General features: G+C 37.8%; 2 protein-coding genes across 8 annotated transcripts; one reads left to right on the top strand and one right to left on the bottom strand.

Annotated features, from left to right (window-relative positions):
* plekhn1 (pleckstrin homology domain containing, family N member 1) lies at positions 1-14,870 on the top strand. Its single transcript, XM_079802575.1, has 16 exons — positions 1-189; positions 1,833-1,923; positions 2,325-2,486; positions 3,431-3,511; positions 4,395-4,485; positions 6,051-6,184; positions 6,557-6,709; positions 8,883-8,963; positions 9,058-9,133; positions 9,284-9,429; positions 9,524-9,670; positions 11,331-11,588; positions 11,759-11,920; positions 12,262-12,477; positions 12,814-12,874; positions 14,316-14,870. The coding sequence occupies exons 1-16, from the start codon at positions 116-118 to the stop codon at positions 14,495-14,497; spliced, it is 2,115 nt and encodes a 704-aa protein (XP_079658701.1). The 5' UTR covers positions 1-115; the 3' UTR covers positions 14,498-14,870.
* perm1a (PPARGC1 and ESRR induced regulator, muscle 1a) lies at positions 12,603-25,870 on the bottom strand. 7 transcript variants are annotated; one of them, XM_079802568.1, is made up of 5 exons: positions 25,770-25,870; positions 21,213-24,698; positions 18,414-18,485; positions 16,681-16,722; positions 15,514-16,438 (listed from the first exon to the last, which is right to left on the bottom strand). In XM_079802568.1, the coding sequence occupies exons 2-5, from the start codon at positions 24,664-24,666 to the stop codon at positions 16,332-16,334; spliced, it is 3,675 nt and encodes a 1,224-aa protein (XP_079658694.1). In that variant the 5' UTR covers positions 24,667-24,698; positions 25,770-25,870; the 3' UTR covers positions 15,514-16,331. The 7 variants fall into 7 exon arrangements, 6 of the variants coding, with proteins under 6 accessions (XP_079658698.1, XP_079658694.1, XP_079658697.1 ...); XM_079802571.1 differs by having other exon boundaries at positions 16,681-16,707; positions 18,397-18,485; positions 21,213-24,606; positions 25,770-25,858; XR_013815453.1 differs by lacking the exons at positions 15,514-16,438; positions 16,681-16,722; positions 18,414-18,485 and adding exons at positions 12,603-13,736; positions 14,327-14,468.
* Positions 25,871-25,945: the final 75 nt, after the last annotated feature.

Here is a 25,945-nt window from a genome sequence, read left to right as displayed (position 1 = left end):
CTCACTCACTCCAGGGAGGTTGGATTACAACAGGGATCTCTGAATTATTAGTCTCGCAGACAGATACACCCGCACTCTCTCATCGAGGAAATACACACACTATCCCAAGATCAACATGGGGAGTAGTATGTCATGCGTCCCCCAGCACAACTTCAGGTTCTCCAGCAAGAGTTTCATACGCAGGAACAGGTAAGAAACTACCTAAAAACTATGATGTTTTGAAAGGATGAAGGCATGTCATTCAAACTAGAGGGAAGTCGTGTAAATGTTCTGATGTTTAACGTGATTTCAGGCTCAGTTTGATATTGAATTCAAATGCCAAGAGTTGCAGGAGTCTGGAAAATAACAATACTTTTCAAACATTTTTTATTTGAGCATTTTTTTGTCTCGTTTTGCAGTAAAAATGTCTTTAAAACAAGATATATTCACTTAAAAAGCAAACGTGTGTATAAGATATTAATATTTTTGAGAGAATATATTTTTAATTAAGTCTATTAATCTTACCGCATTGGCAAAAATGTTTTACTTAACAAAATTTTATAATGATAAAATGTAATATTTGAGAAAAAAATACTCAAAAAAAAGTTTTTTGTAGTATACCTGCTGTAGCACACTTATCAGATGAACACGGATTGTCGGTTTGAATTTAGCGGTGTAATGATGCTGTCTGCAAACCTCATCTGCTAATAGAATTCACTAGTGTAATGAAGTTAGATCTATTTCTGTTTCCAGAGTTGCCTTCAGGGCAGGGAAAAGTTCTCAGGTTTCATGGGTTTTTTGAGAGAATTGGGTTTATCCTGGACAGAAAGTAATACTATTGTGCTTGCACGTCTAGTGACAGCGATCCATATAATTTACTGCTGTCCAATTTGGACAACTATTCTGACCATTAGTAAAATAGGCAGTAGGTGTGTGTCTGTTGTGTCTGGCTTGCATGTGCTTGAATGTAAGGTTCAGTTAGGGTTCAGAGTCCTAGACCATAAAAAAAGCCTTTGTATTTTTACTGTGAACATATCAGATTAGAGTCCAGTGTAGCGGGACGCGGCCCCTTTAAAACCATCGACCCCTATCAGATTTAAAGTCCAACAAATGATTGTATTTTTAATGAAAACAATAGGTGAAAAGGTAATGCCTCACACAGTTACAAAATTGTCGCTGTCAAACTTTCATCACTTTTACGAGCATGTTCTGTGTAACATACTGCCTTCAACCTGCATTCTTCTATCGGATGAATTCTCCGGATGCCAAACACGTCCATCACTGAGCCCTAGTAAATCACCGATACTTCCCATTATTGTCTGCATGAATGAGCCCAGTGTTGTTATGCTAATTGCATTCAAAGCGGAGACAGATTGACAAAGAGAGAAAAGAAAAACACGGGAGTCACTGAGGACGTCTCTCTCACCGAGGATGACTTCCTCGCTGACACCGACTTCCTTAGCTTATCGTTGGGCAGGAAGAAGTTCATTATACAGATCTGACACTAATGATTATAAATGGGGGTCATGGGTAACAAAAGACATTTCATGAGCGGGGCATTGTGGCTTGTAACATAAGCTTTATTGTTTTTTTCTCTTTAAATGGTGCAGACAGAGATGTTAAACTGATATGTTGACTAGTGCAAGCGAAGGAAGAATGGACATGTGTAATGGTGATGTAATCTTTTGTGTGGGACACTGAGCCCCAGAATCTATACAGACAGCTTGACTCAGACTCAGTGTGATTAACTGATCAACTGAGTCAAGATAACCCCTATGTGGGGTCACGTCCATCTTTTCTTATCCCACAACCCCATTCTTGACTATAACTAGGGTCTCTTGTTTTCTGAGCAGCAGCCGGTTGTTCCGGAAAAAGTATCCACAGGAGGGACAGGAGAAGTCCAATAGCATCATCAACATTCTCTGCACCGTCACCCCAAGAAAGGTGAGGAACTTCCCAGCTCACGGGTTTCCTAACATTTCGATTCAGATTCAAACTATTTGTTTATATTTTAATAATGGTTTTCTTTGATTATTCAAACTTTTTTTTGTTGAAAACATTAGCAGAATGTTACCAGAAAAAGTTTATGTTCTAAGAATGTTTGACATTAAGTTTTAACTTCATTCAAAATGTCAGGGAAGCTAATAACTGAGCCAGTCATAACTGCAAGAACATTCTATTAACATTACTGCAAGAACGTTTGGTTTGTAACTTAAAAAAAATCTTTGCAGAACGTTAGCCAAAGTTGTGAGCACATTCCCTATTAGTCACATATAAGGAGTGCATATTTGTATATCCGATATGATTGAGAAAAATAACTAACTTTTATCACCGTGTTGACATAGGAAATGTCACCCAAAGATCTCCAGACAATTGAGAACATCAAATGGGACCCTCCGTTCCCCTACGACCCAGTTAATGGATGGAAGAAGAGCAGCATTAACGTGAAGAACTACGGCAGAATGATCAACAGCTCCAAAGTCCGTTTCCGCTTCCTGCACTGCCAGGTAAGACACACCAACTCGCATCCAAAACATATCCAATCAAACTACACGCAAACACAAGAATAATAATTCAATAAACCACTCAAAACAGACTTTCATAAGATGATTAATAACATGACATAGTCCGTTACTCACTCTTATGCGCTAACACACAACAAACAGGTGGAAGATACAAGATGTCACATGGCGGTTGAATGAAGTGCTGTGGGAATGACGTACGTGCATTCGCTGATTAATTGATGCAACTCGGTTTGGGGAGTTTAGGCCATGTCGTGACACGCAGGGATGTGAGGTGTTGCGAAATGGCTCAGAGACTACCTGGAGCAGAGCGCACTGATCAAACAACTGATATATTACACATTTGTCTCTGAAGCGTGGGAATCTCTGTGGTTTGATAACATGTAGTCATACAGGGAGGGGGGAAGGAGTGTGAAGATGAAGGAAATTAAAAAAGCCCAGCACAGGGTGAAGTCAAAGGGGGAACATACTGTACAGAGGCGATATTACAGTTGAAAGGAAATGTTACCTAACAGTATTTGTGATAATGGCATATTCTGTAACGTGGTAAAGTACAGGCCTAGATCAGATGAAAGGAAATGAGCTGTCCGTGATAAATCAATGTCATGGTCTATAGCGAAAACAAACACCTCTCAAAAAGTATTCATGATTTACACAGGAGTTTTTAACCATTAATTCCAGGGATTGTGAATGTAATCGCTGCATTTAACATAGCACATATAAATGCTCTGTCTCTGGGTGAAATGCTGCATCTTGTTTTGAGTTTGCCTTCAACATGACCTTTAAAAATCTTGCTATTCAGGCTAAGATTAAAAACAATCATCTAATCTGCCAATGTGGTTGAATTAAAGCCTATAAAGCAGCCTTACCCAGAATGATCCCTCTGATTGTGTTGATCCTGAGCTGATGGAATGTGTCTTTTCTTTCAGGATGTGCATGACTGCTACCTGGACCTGTTCCAAACCCATCTCCATTTTGTCTCCAACAACACAACTGGACTCACATACCAGGTAAAAGATGCACCTATTCATTTTGATTCACATAATAAACACAATGCATACCACACGCCGAAATGTAAAGCAGCTCCATATATGGCCACACTTGTGTCATTGCCTTAGTTTGAGTCATATGGTAACGAAGACGGAAATGACAGGATTTGTGGGCTTTTATGATGTAAAATGTGTCATCTCTCCAAGCCAAAAAAGCCACACTAAGTTGTGTTCAATCATAAAATCAGTCTATTGTCACCTGCATTAATCAGGTTTTATGTCTGTATTCTTCATTAACCTGAGTCACGGGGAGGTGGCCTGGTAATAAATGTTTATTATCATTGAAGAAGCGTTGAGCAATACTGAGTGTGTCAGTGACGTAAACGTTTTTACATTTGATAACATTTCTTTGTTTTTAAAATGTTTAAAAATCTTAAAACGTTCTATTTATTTCCAGGTTTCATTTAAGTTAAAAATTATGCTATATCGTTTTTTCCCCTCCAAATGAATAATAAGTAAATTTTTGTTGTTTAAATAATAAATATATATTTTTTTCAAATCCCAGTTTTTCGATGTAGATTTGTTAATGGGTCTGTACACTCTAAAAAAAAAAGGTTCTATATGGCACCAAAAATGGTTCTTGGCTAGTAATCATAGGGGAACCTTTTTAAGTGCTATATAGCACCAATTTTGGTGCTTCAGTGGTTCTTCATCGGTTCTTTGACTAAGGTGCTATATAGCACCGCTATCATATACAGAACATGTTAAGATATGGTGCTATATAGCACCAAAAGTGGTTCCTCTATGATTACGAAGATGAAGAGCCATTTTTGGTGCCATATAGAACCTTTTTTTTTATAGAATGTATATAAAAACTACAAAACTTTTTATTTTTGTTATACAGGGAACACTTCCTCTCAAAGAGCTCACGATTTGCAAGGTGCAGAACAGGAACAGCTTTGGTGATCTGCAGGAATTTGCATTCCAGATAAACGGTGAGTGTGCTTGATAATCCAGGGTTGAACAAACAGGAAAAAGTAGACAAGATAAAATAACAGGGATAGACAGTTACATATTAAAGTTGTATATTACTACAATCCTACAGGTTTTTTTTTCCCTCTGTGTTATTTGAGTGTGGAATTTGTGACTCTCAACTAACCAGAAAACTAAAGATTGTTGAGGCGTTCGTCATAAAAAGTCACACTATAGGCCCAAAACCACTTCCCATGTTCAGACATTCCAGAGGTTCAAAAGCCCTACGACTAACCGAACCCTCCTCCATTTGTCACTAGTCAGAAGAGAGATAAATGGTCCTTCAAGGCCCCCCTTGTTATACGACAGGTGCGCCTGAACTCGCTCAGCTGTGGAGCTATGAAGGCCCTTTCCCTCTTCACCTCTCCGACACACTTAAAGCACTCCACATTCCAGGGCGCTGGACCTGAACACACAAGTTTGCTTATAAAATGTTTATGAGAATTTACCAAATAGGGAAACATTGACTTTATTGCTGATAAAAGCGCTTTAAACTACGCTTAATGTTCTCGGAACATGAGCCGATGTGGCCGTGACTGAATGAAAAAGAATTAAAGCTTAACTGTTATGTGCTGTTAAGTCCCATTTTCCAAATGACTGAATAAATCTTATTCGCCACAACATCATATCAGATGGGATTCACTATTTTAGATTGGAAAGATGATGTCTAGAGTGCTTGATGTGAGATTTGGGAATCTATCAGGCACATCACAGAATTCTTTGTCCTGACTAAACATCTATGTATTCAGGGGGGGAAATGGTAACACTTTACAATAAGGTTGTATTAGTTAACATTAGTTAATGCATTAGTTAACATGAACTAACCATGAACAACACCTCTGTTCAGCATTAGTTAATCTTTGTTAACGTTAGTTCCTAAAAATCCAGCTGTTCATGGTTTGTTCATGTTAGTTCACAGTGCATTAACTAATGTGAACAAGATTTTAATAATGCATTAGTAAATGTTGAAATTAACATTAATAAAGATTAATAAATGCTTTATAAGTGCAGTTCATTATTAGTTCATGTTAACTAATGTAGTTAACTAATGAACCTTATTGTAAAGTGTTACCGAAAAAATGTATGTGTTGCACAAGAACACATGGCTTTGCTAAAAACACATCACACTTTACTGGAAATGACTACAGGGCAGGTCAGAGTTGCTGATATCTGCGCTGATAAAGGCTGGAATGCGGGTCTGATAAAATGGAGATTCCAGGTTTGATTCATTCTTTCAGAATAGCTGTTGTCAAGAAGGCACAACTGGTTTCCTGCAAATGCATGGCATGTTGTAATGACAAGAGCTCTTGAAACAGATTGTTTGCTCTCAGGGTCCGAAATGTCAACATTGATATTTTGACATGAGACAGAGCTGAGCAACGGTATCCAGACAGATGCATCTATACTTAAAAACAAGAGATTTACCAAAATGTTCTGCAACCTGTTGCCAGCTCTTAACGAGATCCAGATGGCCGTTGGTCATAGTCATCTGACCTAACCTCTGACCCCTTGTCTTTGACCTTTGTAGGGGTCAGCCTGAACCCTATCATAGTGTACTGTGTGACGGAGGAGGAGATGAACAACTGGTTTGGGCTTTTGAAAGAACAAATCGAGGCCAATGGCGGCAACGCAATCGCACCGGAGACATACGCAAGAATTAAGGTATGGTATCAGAATTACCATATTTGCTGAATACTAAATCAAAGTAGATTTCTATAACAACAATGAATATGTATTAAAAAAAAGGTGTTAATTCAGGTCAGAGTGACTAATGTTGCTCATTATCCTCTAGGATTTTATAAAGGAGTGGTTTCTTTTGTGGCCACTTTGACCGGATTTGAAAAAGACATGTTTGCTTTTCTGTTGTGACACATGCTATTGCGGCAAGTGAAGTAGTTGAGCAAAACACCGGCATCCCATAATTAGCAGAGCAAGGATTTCTCTGAAATTCCCAATACTGACGACACTCTATCTCTCCATTCATGCCTGTTGTTTCCTTTGAACATTGATTTAAAGCCAATATTGCCTCCAAAGGTACAGTACTCAGAAGAGACCACAGTGGGAAAGGAAGAGTTGAGGAACTCCATCAGTAAAGAGCCCATCTATGAGTGGGAGGGCTCACAACGAGAGAGTCTAGGGCCCATCACTTACGTCACAAAAGTCAGGCTGCAACATATGCCATGTCAGGTAAGACTTCTCCAGGATTGATTATTTATATAACCTAAAAAAAGAGTAAAAAATATATGAATATACTTGCTTAAATATATAATGGCATACAAAAAATAACATAATAATAACAACAATATATATAAAATTACAGTAAAATGCCAGGCCCCTTTGTGCATTCATTCATACAGAGTGCCATCTGAGATTAATGACGTTCATTTTGAAAAGACTTTGAATTAATTGTTGGTCTTAGCATGAGGGTCTCAATTCACTTCCATGCTTTCTTGAGAGGAGCAAATCAAGCTCAGTTTACACACAGGGCATGGCCACTTTCACACCACCCTCATTAGTCAACGTCTGCCTGGTATCAACCGGTCTTCTTTAACCGACAGCATACAAACACACGGGCACGCTAGTTCATACTATGGGACTGTACTTGTGTAACCAAATATCCGGTATACGTGTGGCCAAATATCTAAACCTTTTTTCCGGACAGCGAGGGAGGGTGAGAAACTGATAGTCCTTCTTAAGTGTACTGTGAGAGCGTAGAGGATTTGCTTGTGAAAAGGGTGTGTAAACCAGTTGCTTGCCTCACGCACTTCACTTGACTCACCCAACAGCTGTCTTTGAACACACCCCGAGGAGCCGAGCTAAAACACACACTCGTGGTTGGTGCTGGTGCAAGACCTAACCAGTGCCAGTTTTACACACTGCTGTGTAAAGTGACCGTCAAATAACCAATTTATTATTATACAACAATTAGTTCCGGTCCTCTAATTCCGCGCAAAACGGCACTGGGATTTCCGGGGTGTCATTCCGCTTGTTGTCCACAGAACGTGGCTCGGACTCGCGCAAACTGTACAAGTCACGTGATTTCTGGTTGTCATATTTCGAACGTTGGTTTCCAACCTGTTTGAATGTTTCATTTTGTTATGTTACATTGGCAATATAAAAAAGTTATTCGGAAGCAAAAAAATAAATAAAAGAACATATTAATACAAAAGTTTGGCCTGATTTCTCGTTGCATTTACACCATTTTGACCAACAATTGTCGCTAGAGTGCAAGCGCTTCTAAGCAGTGAATCGTTTTGCGAAGAAAATTTGTTAAATTGTAACCCTGGATCAACAATATATTATATGGGTAACAATGATCGATTTTTATTTTATGCCAAAAATCATTAGGATATTAAGTAAAGATCATTTTGTAAATTGACTACCGTAAATATTTGTAAAAAAATATATATATCATTATTAGTCATATGCGTTGCTGGACTTAATTTGGACAAGGCAATTTTCTCAATATTTAGACTTTTTTGCACCCTCAGATTCGAGATTTCCAAATAGTTGTATCTCGTCCAAATACTGTCATATCCTAACAAACCATGCATCAATAGAAAGCTTATTTATTCAGCTTTCACGTGAAAACATTATGACCCTTATGGTTTTGTGGTCCAGGGTCACAATTGATTCACAGTTTCGAAAAACTTTGTTTTCATATTGAATCATTCACTCAATCGATTCGTTCTTTACCCAACTAAAAAATTTCTAGGAGAAGTCAGATACTGAAATAAATTGCTCTTTCTGTCACTCTTCTGATGAAAATGGTATTCACTTGTTTTAGCTATACCCACAATGTACCCACACAAACATTTTGTTCAGATGTTTTTGAAGTGACTTTTCTTTCTGTTTGAAAGATTTTTGAATACTCAAAAGAGAAAACAAGAAAATAGCTACATTTCACATAATATGTACTGGCTCTAAACCTCTCTTTTCTCTATTCAAAATTAATCGAGAGAAGTAAGTTTTTTTAGAAAAAAATATTTTTATATTAATCTTTTGTGCCCTAATAAGGTGTACAATTATTACATATTTATTACATGGTTTCCTTTTTGTTACCCTGGCAACATGTCTGTATCTTTCTTAATTTCTTAAGTCTTGTCTTGTCATTTATGTTTAATAATAGCCTAAAAAAATCAATAAATTCATTAAAACCATATAGGGTTCAAACACACTGATTCATTTAGGAATGAAAGAAACACAAGCCCAACATCAGGCTTTGGAATTGTTTTTGTTGGTGGTGCAAAAATTGAAAAGTATTTGCAATAATGTGTCTAAAATAAGTTACTCAATTTTAGCTTCTTGTCTTTTGAACTGTAGTAATATTTGTGATTAAATTTCTCTGTTCGCCTCACAGGAGCAGTATGACCGTCTGCTGGTGTTGTACCCCAACTATCTCATAATTCTGTCGGAAGAGAGTGATGGCCTCTTTTACAAGGTACCTAGTAAATTTCATTAGCACAAATGAATAAAGCAATAAATAATTTAGTAATGCACTCTGGAAATAATCTTGCATGTTTTTGCAATTGCAGGGCAAACTTCCTCTCAACATGATTACAGTTACAACTCCCTGTCAGGACATCAAACCCAACACGTTTATGATTGAGGGTGAGTTATAACTAAAGTGTTCAATTGCCGGATGTTATTGTTCTTGGCACAGATCTAATGTGCCATAAAGATGAGTGTAAACTCTGTGCACTGTTTCTGCACAGAATCTTATGCATATCTGACTCTAACCCTTGTGGGTTTCGTTGTTAGGGAAGTTGATAAACCCCATCATCGTGTCTTGTCTGGACAAGAGCGAGTTCCATGACTGGATCCAGTTTTTCAAAAGTGCTGACGTTCCCATCCTCAGCCCGCCTCCCCCTGTGTATGACATCATTTACACTCCAACACAGAAACAGGTGAGCGATTGCTTCCATCTTGGACACGGTGTTGAATATCTTAGATATTGGCGTGTAAATGCTGTGAGATATTCACTTTCTCTGTTATTCTCAGGCTCTGGAGTTTGACAGGTGGATCGGCAGCAGCCACGGAGTTACAGACCCACTAAGGCAGTCTCAGGACAAACGCAGATCCCATGAGCTCCAGCTGCCTAGTGCCAATGACAACCCTATGTCGCCCGGTTACACTGAGCCTCTCTGCGTAAGTGTCTATCCCAACAGCCCAAACCATTAACATCAAGTTGGGAACATGATATTTCTCCAGCTGCAATGTGTTATAGGGAACTAGTTTTCCTAGATGAATTTCTCTTAGAATTTGACTAATTAGAATTCTAATGTGAAATTTGGACTAGGCAGTGTTATCAGATTAAAAATATGGGGCATTATTCATCAGAATGACTTGCATGTTTATTTTGGAGGAGCAGCACATGTGGTTGTGAAAAAATGTCAGCAGTGTTTCAGCTGGACTGTTAATAATTTACTTGTGTGCAATCAATTTCCGTTGTGTTACAACCTAAAAGACTCTCGTGGATTAGTACTGAACACTCATTTACATAGTATCCTCAAAATAGATCCATATTAGGCCTACATTCTTTATTCTATTTATTCCAATTTTTCAACTCTTAATATGTTCATGTTTAATATTTAATCCTTCATAAATTGCATCTGTTGATGTTCAGCCACAATATGCCATGGTGTTATGACATTTTATCTCTAATTAATTTTAAGTCAACATGCAACTGCATTCACAACACATTTTACTTCTATAATGTAACATATTTCTGATTGAAACTAATCTAATAGTATGTGAATTTTTGTGTAGTTCACTGGTAGTGTTCATATAATTTACTTTCAATCTACTTACAGTTAAAGGTATATTTCAAGTATATAAAAAATCAATACCTAAATAGGAACATAGCAGTATACTTAAAGTGCAAAAATATGTAATAGTAAACTATAAGTATGATGTTAAGTTCACTTAAAGAAAACTTACATGTATATTTGCAGTATAAAACTACTAAACCAGTAGTTTCATGAGAGTATACTTCAAAGTGTACTTTCATTAACGGACAAATTAACGGAAAAATGTGGTATTCAACTGGTAAACTGTCAGTATAACTATAAGTTCACTTGTAGTAAAGTTGTAGTACAAACGAAAAACGTAGATGAACTAGGTGTGTACTCAAAGTTTACTACTGTTAAAGTATTTTTATACACTACAAAGTGGGCCAATTAAGTCCCAAGTAGTATTGAAATAGTACACGTGCAACTATACTACTAGTACATTGATATCAGTATACTTACAACATAAAGTATACTTAATAAAATTAGCTTGAAGTAGCTATACTTACTTTTTGTAAGGGATACCAGAACAGAGGCAGACTCTATGCAAATTTGATAATCACCATTTTTTGTTATTGGTTAACGCTATCCAATAGCCTGCATGACATCAGTGACATCAACAGAAAAAGAATATTTGTTTTAGATAGATATCAAGTTACAGTATTTCATTTTTATTAAATATTATGAAGCTAAACCTTTTTTACCCTGCGAAATAACGTGCCCAGATGAATCATTCGCAATAAGAACAAACATGTTTTCTATTTATACACTATTATAATATTTATGAATGTTTTGAAGTGGCTTTTATTTGTGTATTATTTTTAGTAATTCATTTTGTTATTAGTTTTTAATAAATATTTCTGTTTCTATTTATTTCAGGTTTAGTTTTACTTCTTTTACTGCAAAACTTAAACTTAAAACTTTTTTATTTTTATTTGTAATCATAAAGTTAGTTGTAATCTGGTAAATGAATGTGAATGCAGTCCAGTTAATCAGTTTTTGTGCTGTGTGTGTTACAGTACATTTCCAGCAGGCCGACCTCCTCAGACACACAGTATTCTGCTCACCTGGGCAGCAGAGGTAGCAGGAGCAGTAGCTTCTCCTCTCGTGTCAGACCCATCCCAGACCACCACCCCGTTTCTCTCCACTACTCCTCCCCGCCACAGTCATCCTATCTTGCCTCTGAAGGGCCCATGTCACCGGTTTACAACATGCCATACAGTTCTGTGCACTGCAACGGCCCTGTTCAACGAATCGAGAAAGCACCGCTAGTCAAGGTAACATAATATGCCTTACCAGATGCCAAGCTTAATGCTTAGTTCTATTTTTTGTTCTTCAAAGATCTGTGATATCTGCATTGCAAATTACTATTTGAATGATTTGCTTACAATTTCAGAAAAGGGAATGCATAAAAACATGCATAACTTGTGTCTTTGTCTTTGTTCAGTCAAACAGCTGGAGCACGCCACAGACAAACATCAAACACCAGCTCCTAGTTCCTCACCGCCACTCGGACTTGGTCTCCCACCGCAAACCTCTCTCGCCCCTTTATGACGACCCCAGCACCCCCAGTATGTACCCTCTGGAGGAGAGCTCTGCACAAGCGTCGGTAAGTGGGTCAGGTTATCAGATCCGCTCTCTCACTCGACACCGCTGCCTTTCGGTGACCAAACACCCAGTGCCGCTGTTTTGACGAGCTAAAGCCACGGAAAGTCCCCATAGCTTACATTACTAATTGATCCATTCAGATGCATAATGGAAAAGGCTGCTGAACGAACAAGACAAAGCGTTATCCTTCGTAACATGCACATTTGAGACAATATTTCTACATGGAATGCAGGTTTACACTTGCAGGTTTAGGTCTAAAATCCTTTAATCGATTAACTTACATCAGGGTTAATTCACTATGCTATTTTCTAAATCTCATAAATGTTTCTTTCTGCAATACAGCACTCTTCCCGGGGCTCCATTGAGCAGGCGTACCCTCCTCTCCTTCCTCCCTCCTTCCGCTTGTGCACTCCTCCTCTTGGGCGGAAAAACAGACATGGCCTGGAGCCTGAGGTGGTCAGCAGCCAGTGGTCTGATGAGCAGCGAGCCCAGGCCGTTTCCAGACTGAAGATACTGCCCACTCCAAACCGACAGCCACAACACAACCACATCTCTCAGGTAATGGGACAGTAGTAGTTTTCCTTTCAAGACTTTCATTCTTTTAATGACTCCAGTCTGCAATGTCACATTAAATCACTTGTAATATGCTGATTTGGTGGAAAAAAACCCCATTTCTCATTATTATCAATGTTAAAAACAGTTTAATGTTTGTGTGGAAACGATACAGGATTCTTTGATAATTGTGGTAGACAGTTCAAAAGAACAGCATTTATTTGAAATAGAAATAATTTGTAACATTATACATCACCACCTTGGAATTATAAGGTTCTATGTGCATTCTGTAGCCTCAAAATGGTATAAAAAAATGATCTCCTGTTCTTCGATCTTTTACAGAGAGGTTTCTCAGGTCACACTGTCATGGAGGAGCAGCAGATATCTTACAGCTACTCACCAGGTAAGAATTTTTGGCATGCAAAACTTAGGAGGCAGTTACAGTATTACAATAGTGCATGTTTCACAGATAAACATACGGAACTAGATATGCAAGATATGCACAGTGATGCACGACCAGTTTTGTGACAACAAGTTTTGTTTAGCGTGTGAAATGTTTACCTTGATGATAAGTATGTTTTATACGCTGGTTAAAATAATCAAAAATAATTTTCTTTAATTGTTTCATTGAATAGTGTCATTAGGCCACACCATATACACTCTCACTTGTCAGGATTAAACACAATACCATAGGGAGGAAATAATTCATGGTGACACGTGCATACAGTATATCAGACTCCCACGGCACAGCTAATAGGATGGTTTTAGAATGACCTTTTCCATCACACACACACACACACACACACACACACACACACACACACACACACACACACACACACACACACACACACACACACACACACACACACACACACACACACACACACACACACACACACACACACACACACACACACACACACACACACACACACACACACACACACACACACACACACACACTGTTTGATGGGGTTTGGTGGTCCAGGCAGTGGAAACAAGAGTGCAGATGAAGGGGCGTGTGTGTGTGTGTGTGTGTGTGTGTGTGTGTGTGTGTGTGTGTGTGTGTGTGTGTGTGTGTGTGTGTGTGTGTGTGTGTGTGTGTGTGTGTGTGTGTGTGTAATATGGCTCAGGCCCAGGGTATTTTAAATGACAGCACTGCAGGTGGCACATGAAGGAAAGACTGCGAAAGGACAGAATTACCACCAAGAGTGATTTAAAGCTCACAAGTGGGAGATCTTGCAAGACATCTCACAGCCTCTCTGTGAAAAGAACACAACAAATGACATGTTAGATCTTAAATTAGGGCATGAAGTATTTAGGTGGCTCAGTTTACTGACTTCTAAACCTTGGCTTGGCATGGTGGATTTTGATTTAAATACTACATTTTTAATATTGCAACAACATATCTTCTCTGATGACTCTGGTGCAAACTTGAGATCACAGCAATAGCAATCTATTGCCGATGAACAAAATCAAGTCCAGTCTTACATTTTGTCTTGTTCAAGAAGCCATTTCACTTAGATATATGTCACAATAGGGAAGAAAAGACTTTAAAGTTGTGATATACAATTTTTTAAAATTCATGGAAAAATCATTGATATTTCTATAGTAAATATGGCTGCTTTTCTAGGTATGCTGATGCTCAGTTCTAAAAAAAATTATTGGCTAGAAATTGCAGTTTGTAAGTTAAATGTATATACATAAAAAACCCTTATCCTTATCTTGACTTATTAAAAAAAAAGAAAATAAATATATTATTCAGAATTGCGTAACATTTAGTAGAAAATATTCAATAAAATATTTTAAGCATTTGAAATTTTTTGTCCCCCTTCTCACAGATGACTCTTACCTTCAGCCAGTGGAACCAGATGACCAGGAAATGGACTATGATAACATATGGGAGTTTGACCGGGATAATAGGATGATTCAGCCCCTGCCTGGAACTTCACCACACCGGACACTGGCTTACTTTGGAGCTCAAGGCCTGGGCGCTATGACAACACAGCAGAGATGGTCATAAAAGAGAACAATGAGCTTATGCCCGTCCGGACTTGCACACATAGCAGACTAATCAAAGCCACACATGCACAATGGGCATGTCTTTACCAGGGGCCGGCATGCCCGAGTATCAGGATATTCACAGTTTGTTTATTCATTCGCTCTATGACATATTTTGCACATGTAATATCCTTTAATTCTGTGGTGATGGTTTCACACTGCTGTATGTATTCGGTACGAACAAGTGTGATGCGTTTATGTATATATGAATATAAGAAAAAAAGTTTTTTTTTTTTTCCAAAGGTAGTGTTTATGTATATATGAATATAATTTTTTTCCAATGTAGCATTTGGGAGTTTTTTTTGCATTTTGTTTCATTTTTGAGTCCTACAAAAATCTGGAAATTGTTGGTATATGATTTTTTTAAAAATACATACCAGATGTAAATATAATTTTTTCTATTTAAGTTTTTATTATTATTATTGTTATTATTATTATATTTATACTTTCATTATGGCTGTGGAGGTCAAATGTATTCTTTTAAAGAAAAAGTTTTGTACTATATTTACTGTTTATGACAAATAAACAGCGATAAAACAGCTGTAACACTGCTTTAGCTGTCCACTTTAAATATGAAGGTGTGGTTTATTTTGTACATTTTTGAGTGATTTAATCTGTATTTTTTAAAATAAAACAAGTTCTTTGAACTCCTTTACTGTAATGTTGAGTAGTAAGTATAATTTAGTATAGCTAAATGGTGACAAATGCTTTAAAAACTTACTGGAAATTATGAATGTCAAGAAGGTCTGTCAGCTATTGCGTCCTCAAAGACTATAGAAAGAAACTTTGGTGACCTTTACCTCAGAGATCTAGTGCCATCTGCTGGTAACATTTAGAAGTGCAACCTAAAAAGCACATTTCAAAATTTCTTAACTTTCTCTAGAACTATTAGAAGACATCTCAGTTTCTATTACACAAAAACTAATGTATGTTAATTCCCCTCAGTTATAACAAATTTAACATTTATCAGGTTTTCTGGAACAATCAAAGTACAATTGGTTGTTCATTACCCTCTTGTGGCCAAAATAAGTATTACTATTAACATGTAAGTGTACTGAAGAATACAAAAAACGTAAATGATTTCAAATTAACATATTTATTTTAGGACCAACAGATATAAAATGCATTTCCTACATTTCCACAAATGGGGCACCATATGAATGATATTTGAACAAATCAAAACAAAGTGACGTCATCACATGGGTATATGATTTAATGTTTATATGGTCTATAAATACACCAAAATAATTTGGCCCAGCAAAATTCCAGTACCTCAGTAGTATCACAATATATTAACTGCACTGTTAACATGCACTGTTAGACATTCGCTCTTCCATTGAAAACTTTCCACAGGTACCACATGTCCATCTTCATCATAACATTTCTATAAGCATCGCAATATCAAATATTTATCAACATACCACTACTCTCATCACAACGCACAACAGCATTCACTGCGAACAGTGAATCACAATATCTCTGAAAAGGGGCTTTGGTCATTTCATTAACAATCAACTTTTTTTTTTTTAATAATAATAATAATAATGGATATGCAGATTACTGAAATGTTCATACACTAAATATGCATATTAGAAACACTACTGCCAGTCATCTATTGTGTAAGCTTATCAACTGAGTTCATCAGCAATAAAGGTTTTAATCATAATAATATGTTCTGAGAATGATGGAAAATGTCCTGCATGCACATTTGACATTCATCATCACCCTTTTGGATTACATGGAAAAAAGGTGATGTGACTGAAATCAGATCTGGAGGCCTTTGCTGAGCTATGGAGTTATGCTGGGTCTATCTGACGCAAAGGAGTTTTTCCAGAGACCTCCTCCCTCTTGTGTCTGCGCAGATATCGTATAGCAGACAGTGCACTGACGTTCGCAAGAAGAGCTGAACAATAAAAAAGCAGATATGCGTCATTAAGATATATTATAAATTGCATTTCTCAATTAAACATTTTTTCTCATTCTATTGTGATGCAAATCTTTGTACCAAGACAAGAGGCTTAATGTTTCCTCCGTGAAAAGCATACAATTCTAAGTAAAAACTGTCAAAACACAACTGCACAACTAAAATAACGTCTCGTAAAACACGAGTTATCATAAGTATATTGATGAAACAAATATACATACCAGCTTTCCAGGTGTCTGCTCCTGAACCTGTCGATTTCAGCAGGCACGTGCAGAGGGGGGGGCTTTGGGTGCTTGAGCCCCTGCCCTTTTTCAAAATGAATCAAAAGTGCCCCTCTCAGACAAGTATCAATGATAATATCGTGGTCAATAAAACTAAATAAATGTGATTATTATAACATGACATTGATGACAATGTATACAATAGTAAGGAACGGCTCAAAAGTCGGACAATTTCTGTTGAGGCGTTGCCATAACGCGTTGCTATGGGTTGCGTGCGTTTTGATTGATTGCTGATTTTCCTCTGTTCGGAAGCGGCTCTCGAGCCAAATATGGTCCTTTCAGAGAGTATGTGGCCTTACGGGAAAAATGTAAACCAATATTTTTTTTCATCCATAATCAGAGCTAATGTGTTGATTTAATTACAAATCTATATATTATATATTTTAAAGTATTACACAATTCACCAATGCCCGTTTGTCATGTATATACACCAACCAATCTGGCAAAGCAAGTTCAAATTCCATTGGGCATGTGAAGTGGAGCGGTAATTTTCTGTTCTTATTCATAAATCGGTTGAAAACTACATGGACAGACGAACTAACGTTTCGGGCTTTCGGTATGGTGCGCGCGTGTACCGAACGGTTATGAATGTAATCTATAACAGTTAACAGTCGGCTTGTTTAAAGCGCGGAACACACTTCAATCCGAGTTCCCACACGAACATATTAAGTATTCATTCCATTTTATCACGAAATTCAAACGATAAATGCCGTTTTAACGCTCTATTATGTGACGTGACAGATAGACGCGTATCAGTTCAACTTCAAGCGGCAGCGCGCGGCGCGCGAGTGAACGCGATAATCTCTTCCTAAAGAAATGAATATCTAAAGGTATGTTGAGGATACATTACAACTTACTGAAACGTATCATATGTTGTGTAATCGCTCCATCGGTGTTTCAACCGCGGAAAGACAATAAAACAGTTTGTAAACAAACAATGTCATGTAGAATCACATTTACCTCAGAAGTCATTCAGTGTCCACAGCTGTGAGTTCACTATAGAGATTAACTCTTTCACTGAATACATGCACTATATTAGCCTATATATTCGTTATATTAGCCTATATATATTCATTATATACCACTTAGCCTGTTAGTGATCTTGTTTATTTAATGTATGTTTAAATAAACCTGTCATGAAAATTACAGCCACTAAATGATTATATTTCAACAAATAAATCAAAAAATAATAATAATTAGATTTACATATTAATGCAAAAACTGCTTTATGTGAAGCTTATGAGTGTTGATTATTATATCTAAAAATAAATAGCAAATGAATTTAGGCTAATAGTTTGGGCTCTGTTGTTAATCTTTAATAGCAATATGTAAGGGCTCCCTATATAGTTTACAGCATTATCTTTAAGAAACTTTTAGTTATAATTGAATTCATTTAAGGACAGACAATTTTTTTTTATTAAACCACTGTTGAATAAAAATTAATAAAACGCAATTTTGTAAAACTGCTGTACCGAATCCGTACCGAACTGTGACTTCAAAACCGAGATACGTACCGAACCGTCAGTTTTGTGTACCGTTACACCCCTAATATATATATATATATATATATATATATATATATATATATATATATATATATTTACATATTGCCCCTTTTTTACATTTGAGCCCCTGCCTCTGAAGAACTCTCTGCACGGCCCTGGATTTCAGCACCCATGAGGCAAAAGCAATACAAACCAAGCACATGTCTGCCTGTTTAAGAGGCAAAAATGGGGCATCCAACCCTAGAAAAGAGGCATTACATTTCAGAACAACAGTGCAGTAGGCCTATCATTTAATGATCAACCAAAATAAATAAATAAATAAATGTAATGTTTTGTCTGAAGTTCCTTGATTTTACCACTAGATGGTGTTATTTCTACCCAGATTATTTCTCCTTGATTAAATGGTTGTAATGCTGTGTTGCAGGGTGAAACCTGTGTTGAATCACACCTAATGATAAACCCTATTTAAAGGATTAGTTCACTTTCAAATAAACTTTTGCTTATAATTTACTCACCCCCTTGTCATCCAAGATATCCATGTCTTTCTGTCTTCAGTCGAAAAGAAATGAAGATTTTTGATGAAAAGATTTCAGGATATTTGTCCATATAATGGAAGTCAATAGACCCCATACGGTTCAAGGTCCAAATGAGAGGTTCAGTACAGCTTCAAAAGGGCTTTAAACCACATCAAATGGTACCAGACGATCAATAAGGGTCTTATCTAGCGAAACGATCGGTCATTTTTTAAAAAATAAATAAAGTTGAAGTTTTCTAAGCACAAATGCTCGCCGTGCTCTGTTCATTGATGTGCGCTCGTGACGTCACGTAAAACGCAAGGGTCACACTAGACACAGGCGGAAGTACAGAGTCAGTGTTTACAAATGAGCGGAAGGAGGACCGTATCCACATATTCAAACGTCTTTGCACCTGCGTCTAGCGTGACCTTTTCAACGTAATTGCGTTTTACGTGACGTCACGAGCTCGCATCAATGAACAGAGCAAGGCGAGCATTTGTGCTTATAAAACTTAAACTTTATTTATTTAAAAAAAAAAAGACTGATCGTTTCGCTAGATAAGACCCTTATTGATCGTCTGGTACCGTTTGATGTGGTTTAGAGCCCTTTTGAAGCTGTACTGAACCTCTCATTTGGACCTTGAACCGTATGGGGTCTATTGACTTCCATTATATGGACAAATATCCTGAAATCTTTTCATCAAAAATCTTCATTTCTTTTCGACTGAAGACAGAAAGACATGGATATCTTGGATGACAAGGGGGTGAGTAAATTATAAGCAAAAGTTTATTTGAAAGAGACCTAATCCTTTAAGGCCTCACTTCCTTTTGTTCTTGTTCAGTCCTGATGTTAGCCAAAGCGTTGCCATTCCTAGGAATTTTTGGGTTTGAGTTTTTTTTTCCTGCCTTCGGTTTTGTTTTTGTTACCTTTTTGTGGATTTCTGGATTTATCTTTCTGGAGTGATATTTAAGAAAACCCTTTTTGTATTACCTCTCAAGGAGAGCTGTTTGAGTTTCCCTGTAGCACATTCACCTAAAGTGCTAACTAAGACTGTTGCTATTATTTAGTTTTTTTCCTTTTGAAATAAAGAGCCAAAGATTACACTCAGACTTAAAAAAAAAAAAGTATTCCTCTGCATTTTGGGTTCAACCTCCTCCAGTGGTGGAGTGGTTAGTACCAAAGACACACACCGGAGACCCGAATTCGATCCCCAGCTGGGTCATAACAATAAATAAATAAATAAATAAATTGACACTATTGTTTTTAGTAACGAATTGGCTTAAACCCTATAAATGTTATCATTATGAATAAAACTATTTCACTGTGAGATATACACTACTGTTTAAAAGTTTGGTAAGAATTTTTAATGTCTCCTTATTTGATCATAGATATACAGTATAAACAGTTAAACATTATTCAAACTTAAAATAAATGTATTCCATTTTAATATATTTTGAAAACGGTTATGTAGTCATGTGTGACGCACACACACCCGGCCATCCACGTGATGTAAAATAAAACGTGATTCATCAGACCAGGCCACCTGCTTCCATTGCTCTGTGGTCCAATTCTGATGCTCACGTGCCCACTGTTGGCACTTTCGGCAGTGGACAGGGGTAACCATGGGCACCCTGACTGGTCCGCGTCAATGCAGCCCCATTCGCAACAAACTGCGACACACTGTGTATTCTGACAACTTTCTATCAGAACCAGCATTAACTTCTTGGGCAATTTGATCTACAGTAGCTCGTCTGTTTGATCGGACCACACGGGTCGCTGGTACACCACTGTTCCTTCCTTGGAGCACTTTAGATAGATACTGACCACTGCAGACTGGGAACACCCCACAAGAGCTGCAGTTTTGGAGATGCTCTGACCCAGTCATCTAGCCATCACAATTTGGCCCTTGTCAAACTCGCTCAAATCTTTACGCTTGCCCATTTTTCCTGCTTCTAACACATCAACTTTGAGAAAAAATGTGTACTTGCTGAGTAATATATCTCACCCACTAACAGATAATCAGTGTTATTCACTTCACCTCTCAGTGGTCATATAATGTGTTTTGCCTGATCGGTGTAAGTGACCTGGTGTTCTCTATTTTTACTTGTACCTCAAAGTGAAACATGTTCATAAATTCTGGCACTGGGCAGATTTGAGAAGCTGCCCAGTAAGAGTATAGGCCGATTCGCACGTACAACCATTCCACCGGCTTGGGCAAGGCTCTGCATGTGACTATGCTCTCAGCCAGCAGATCTTGACTGATAAGGGATGAGAGTTGACTAACATATGATTAACAAAAAGTATTTCCAGAAAATACCTATGTATTCACTCATTTTAGAGTCTCTGATATGTCTGATAAAGTTTAAAGGGAACAAATAAACCCTTTGAGAATGTACTAGTGTTCAGTTTCACTGTGTGTGTGTGCAGAATAATGCGTGGTAGAAGTTATTACTTGGATCAGCAACAACTGTCTGCATCTCCATACACTTCTTCTGTTGCTCTGCCAGCTGCTGGAAGATGCGGTTCTCCAGGTTGAGGAGCAAGGAATCTGGGAAAGGGCTCCCATCTGGACCCAAAGCATTGATAGGTTGAATGATTCCTTTGGGAAATGTCTTTACAGGGATGAGCTCCCCAGAACATGTCTTCTCTTCAGGGATGGTAAAACCTGTGCGTCGAACTCTTCTAAGTGAAAGAGGGTTCGTCCAGAGAAAGTCGCTCTCATCTTCAGAATAGAAGTGCTCATACATGTCAACAGTATCATGGCTGGGAGACTTATGGTCATATCGTGTCACTACCTTTATAATGGTGTTCTCATTCTCGTCATCTTCGTCTGAATTCCCTGGGGAATCTGGGAAGAAATAGTCATATGCCTCTGGGAACTGAAGGTTTCTGTTAGCCGAGCGGGAGCAGGAGAAAATGGGAACCATTTGATCTCCACCTGACTCTTCTACAATTGGACAAACAAAGCTTCCAGCATCAAACTCTGAGTAGAAATAGTCATACGTCTCAGGCAGAGACGTGCCTGTTCCATCAAGGTCCGAAGCAGCTATGTGATCTGCACGAGATGCACAGCGCTCCGGTTCATCCTCACCGAAGAGATACTGGATTATTTCAGAAAACGTGATACCACTGGTTTCTACTTCTTCTTCATCATCAGACAAGCTCTTTGAGCCTGAAGTGTTCACATGGTAAAAAGGATCTATAAAATCCTCTACCTCTGAATACATTGAATGCATAGAGGCATTTCTCAGTATTTGCCTGATTGGTTGAGCATCTAGAGCTTGCAGGTTCTGCACGCTAATGTTCTTACACATTCTTCTGAAACACTGTTGAGCATTAGCCATGCAGAGATTTTCAGGAAGAGTGGTTTCCGAACTTATGAACACCATTTCTTCACCCGCAACCATTGGATCTGGATCGTTCTCCCACATCACACCACAAGAGCTAGGGAACTCACACGACTCGTCCTCTTGCTTTGAAGAAAATGGAGTTTGAAGCTGTGCAAGGTCTTCGTCTAGATCAGACATATAAGACATATCTCCACTTAAGCGGTCCGGCTTAGAGTCATCAGGTTGTGTAAAGTAACCAGAGTCTCCAGCATCTGTAGTGTCCGCAATGCTACCATCCTCCAGTTGGGTCAAAACACTGGTGTGCTGGGCGTTACCAATTTGCCGTATACGCAATATGTCATTGATGGTTAGCTTCTCCATTTCATTCCAGAAGGATGAGATAGCATACACAGGGCGTGGAAGATGATCTGCAACATCAAGAGGAACACTCTCCAGATCTTTGGCTCCACTTTTCGACTCATTCATTTCAGCAAGTGTATCTTGAGGCAACTCTGAAACATTTTGTGTAGGACCACTTATGTTTTCACAAGATCTGGTGGACTTGCCACAAAATAGTTGTTCACCATAGGCTGAAACAGCAACCTCATTTGCACTGATGTCTCTTTTATTGCCTGATTCATCTGAATTATCTAGCTTTATGGGTGAAGCATTTACAATGAATGGCTCACTTGTCTTAATTCTGCTTTGGACATGAATTTCATCTGTTCTATGATCAATATTATCGGACACATGTCTCTCAGTCTTTGCATCGGTCTCAATTACAGGTGTATTCCTGTTTATTTCAATGGTTTGAGAGGCCAAATGGCTTTGATATTCTGAAATGTTCACTTGAATACATGCTTTCTGTTTTTGAGGAGCATCCTGTGAACAAGTAAATATTTCTGGACCATTTCCATCCGAACAAGATTCTACTCCATCCATGTTCTCAGTTAAAGACAACATGCTTTCTTTGTCTGAAATGTCTACCATATTCCCTTCGCTTGACATGGTTTGTTGATTTTTAAATACTGAACAGTCAGTCTCATTTCCCAAACAGGATAAATCTTTGTCCTCAGTCAATTTTAAAGAGACTATGGAGGAAGGAGGCTCTGTTGAATCAGCAGCAATGGAAATGTTATGAGATAACATGGACTTCCTCTGACATCCTGCTCCAGAATTATCACTTAGAGGAACTGATAAGGTCTCTCTAATACCAGTCCAGCTGTCTAAATGTTCAGAAGGATCAAATGGAAGCAATCCAGATATATTTAATCCACTTTCTTGAAAATTCAGAATGTTATCTACCTGGGATAATGGAGGAATTTCTGCTTTCAATTGTCCATTGTTTACAAGAGCCATGTCTTGCATGCTTTTGGAAATAGTATTAATATCTTCAAAAGGCTTTGAAGGTATTGTGCCTAAATTACTAGTAAAATATACTGGCAAGCTTTTTGAAGACTTCAAATCAGCTGAAGCATTCAAGTCATGCATGTCTCTAGGCTGAAAAAGATCAGCATTTTGTGTTGTTTTAATTCTTGGAAGTGATATGTTCTCTGTCTTCCAGACATTTGCAGGAAGGTTATTCATCTCTTCCCTCTGAATGAATCTCTCTTCCTCTGATTCACTTTGATGGATGTGGATCTGAGCCTCACATCCTGGTTCTACTGGCTCAACACTTCTCTTCTTCTTTCTTCTCTTTCTCCTGAGATTGGAAGGTGACACTGACATCTGACTGACTGCACAATCTTTTGAGTCAGAACTGTTTCTGGTATCCAGCTGAGCAACATTTTGTCTTGCTGCAATTGGGTCTGTCATATCTTTCCTATTATACATTACCATTTTCTCTTTGTTATGTAGCTTTGTTTCAGGTTTCAGCTCTAAGTCTTTGCTGAGATCCCATGTTCCCTGTTTCATTCTTACTGTAATTAGGGGAGTTGACAATGACTTCCCTCCAATGAGTAGCTCAGTGTTAGACTTTGATGCATCTTCTTGTGCATTAGTGGATACAGGCTTTATAGCTTTTTCTGAGGCTATACCACTCCAGGTATTAACCACACCCTGCTTAGCAATTTCACCTTTAAGACTGGCCTCATTTCTGCCAGATGGACCAGTATCTAAAGACAGAATATCCTGCTTATCAATCAAACCCTCCAGATGGCCTATCTCCTCACTTCCCCAATTGACAATGTGGCTTTGTTCCAAGGGCTGTTCGTTTTCTGTGACACTTTTTAACTGCTCAAAGAACAGATTGACAGTCTGAAGGTGCAAGTCTTCCTCACTGCCAGAGAGAACCTGCTCTGGACTACGTATTCCGTACTTGCTGAGGTAATTATTCACAGGTGAGCCCTCACAGTCTGGCGGGCCATCAATCTGAAGGTCTGGATCAGGCTCTGTGGATGCTGTGTCTACAGCCGCGGTTCTGTCTAGAGAGTGGCAGCCCATCTCATCAATGTCACTCATACCAGAGTCTTCTCGGCTGGCAAGCACTGGTGAGACCAGGTCACAGTCCTCGCACTCCTGAAAAAAACAGTTCCAGTCTTGGTCGGAAATGTGCACACTGTATTCAAAGTCATCCATCGTGAATGAATGATACACAGACGGATTGGAATCTACAATTGAAACATGAATTAATCAATCAGTGACATGAATAAATAGAATGGCAAAGCAATCACACAAAAATAGAGACATATTTGAAAATACAAAATGTGGATGTTTTCTTTTAAAGGGATAGTTCACCCAAAAAGGAAAATTCTGTCATCATTTACTCACCCTCATTTTGTTCCAGACCCATAAGACTTTTGTTAATCTTCGGAACACAAAGAAAGATATTTTTAATAAAATTTTGATTGTAAATTGTAAAGTGATTTCTGTCCCAGTGTTGACAGCTGCGCAACCACCACTTTGACGCTTCAAAAAGTTTATAAAGATTTTATTAAAAATATCTTCATTTGTGTGAATGATTGAGTAAATTATTACAGATTTTTCCATTTTGGGTGAACTAACCCTTTAAATAAATTTTGGTTACACTTTATTTTAAGGTGTCTTTGTTACACTGTAATTATACATTTAAGTACTGAGTAGTAATAATAGTTATTACTATAGTAACTACATGTAACATGTAACAATGACACCAAAATAGTGTTAGCTCAATTTTCCGTTGTTGCACTTGTCGAAAACATAATACAAACTACAATGGCATGCCATATAACTGCAATTATTTCAAGCTTTAAATGTATATCTTTTGTAGGCCTATACAATTTTTTTTTTATATATATACGTGTAAAGTTCTCTTAAATTAATCCAACTGTCAATAAATAGTGTACATTCAATATGGTAAAACTATTGTTTTTGCATAACTGATTATTTTGTTAAGATTTTTTGCTCTATTACAATTTTTGTATATTATTACAATCTATTTATTGCACAAATGCATTAGAATCATATGAATTATAGGTTTGCGTCAGAAAATACAAACTCAAACAAAATAATAATTTAGAATACTGGGTAAGTGAATGTTAATTAATCACAATGAATTATACATATAATCAAGCACACACATTTTTTTATTGTTAAAAAGGCACGGGGAACCAACTATATGCAGAGTCCACTGCATTCCTTCACAAACTAATACTTCCTTTATCAAACTAATACTAAACTCAAAGCAGAAATGTGTACAGTACCTGTTCAATGGTGTGAAAGTGCAGAAGTCCCAGTTAGCCTTTCACACCACTTCAGTAGTTTGAGGCATAGTCAATGCCCTTTGAAGTGTGCCCTTCCAAATAAGAGCGCTAAACCACAGGCCCTATGATTTGTTATAAATAGAAGAGTGTTACACATCATGTAATACACGCAGTAC

Source organism: Gobio gobio, assembly GCF_949357685.1.
Source record: "Gobio gobio genome assembly, chromosome: 21".
Classification (NCBI taxonomy): domain Eukaryota; kingdom Metazoa; phylum Chordata; class Actinopteri; order Cypriniformes; family Gobionidae; genus Gobio; species Gobio gobio.
Note: the sequence above shows the minus strand (reverse complement) of the source record. Positions and strands in the feature narration are given on the sequence as shown.

Excerpts from the sequence above, each read along its gene's own strand:
- plekhn1 (XM_079802575.1), top strand. The coding sequence starts at position 116 with ATGGGGAGTAGTATGTCATGCGTCCCCCAGCACAACTTCAGGTTCTCC. Across the intron at positions 2,487-3,430 it reads TCCGCTTCCTGCACTGCCAG|GATGTGCATGACTGCTACCT; the intron begins GTAAGACACACC and ends CTTTTCTTTCAG. Across the intron at positions 11,921-12,261 it reads AGAGCTCTGCACAAGCGTCG|CACTCTTCCCGGGGCTCCAT; the intron begins GTAAGTGGGTCA and ends TCTGCAATACAG.
- perm1a (XM_079802567.1), bottom strand. The coding sequence starts at position 24,666 with ATGGATGACTTTGAATACAGTGTGCACATTTCCGACCAAGACTGGAAC. Across the intron at positions 18,486-21,212 it reads GACAGTTGTTGCTGATCCAA|GGTTGGATGCCCCATTTTTG; the intron begins GTAATAACTTCT and ends CCTCTTTTCTAG. Across the intron at positions 16,723-18,413 it reads TATTGCTTTTGCCTCATGGG|TGCTGAAATCGACAGGTTCA; the intron begins TGCTGAAATCCA and ends TCTGCACGTGCC.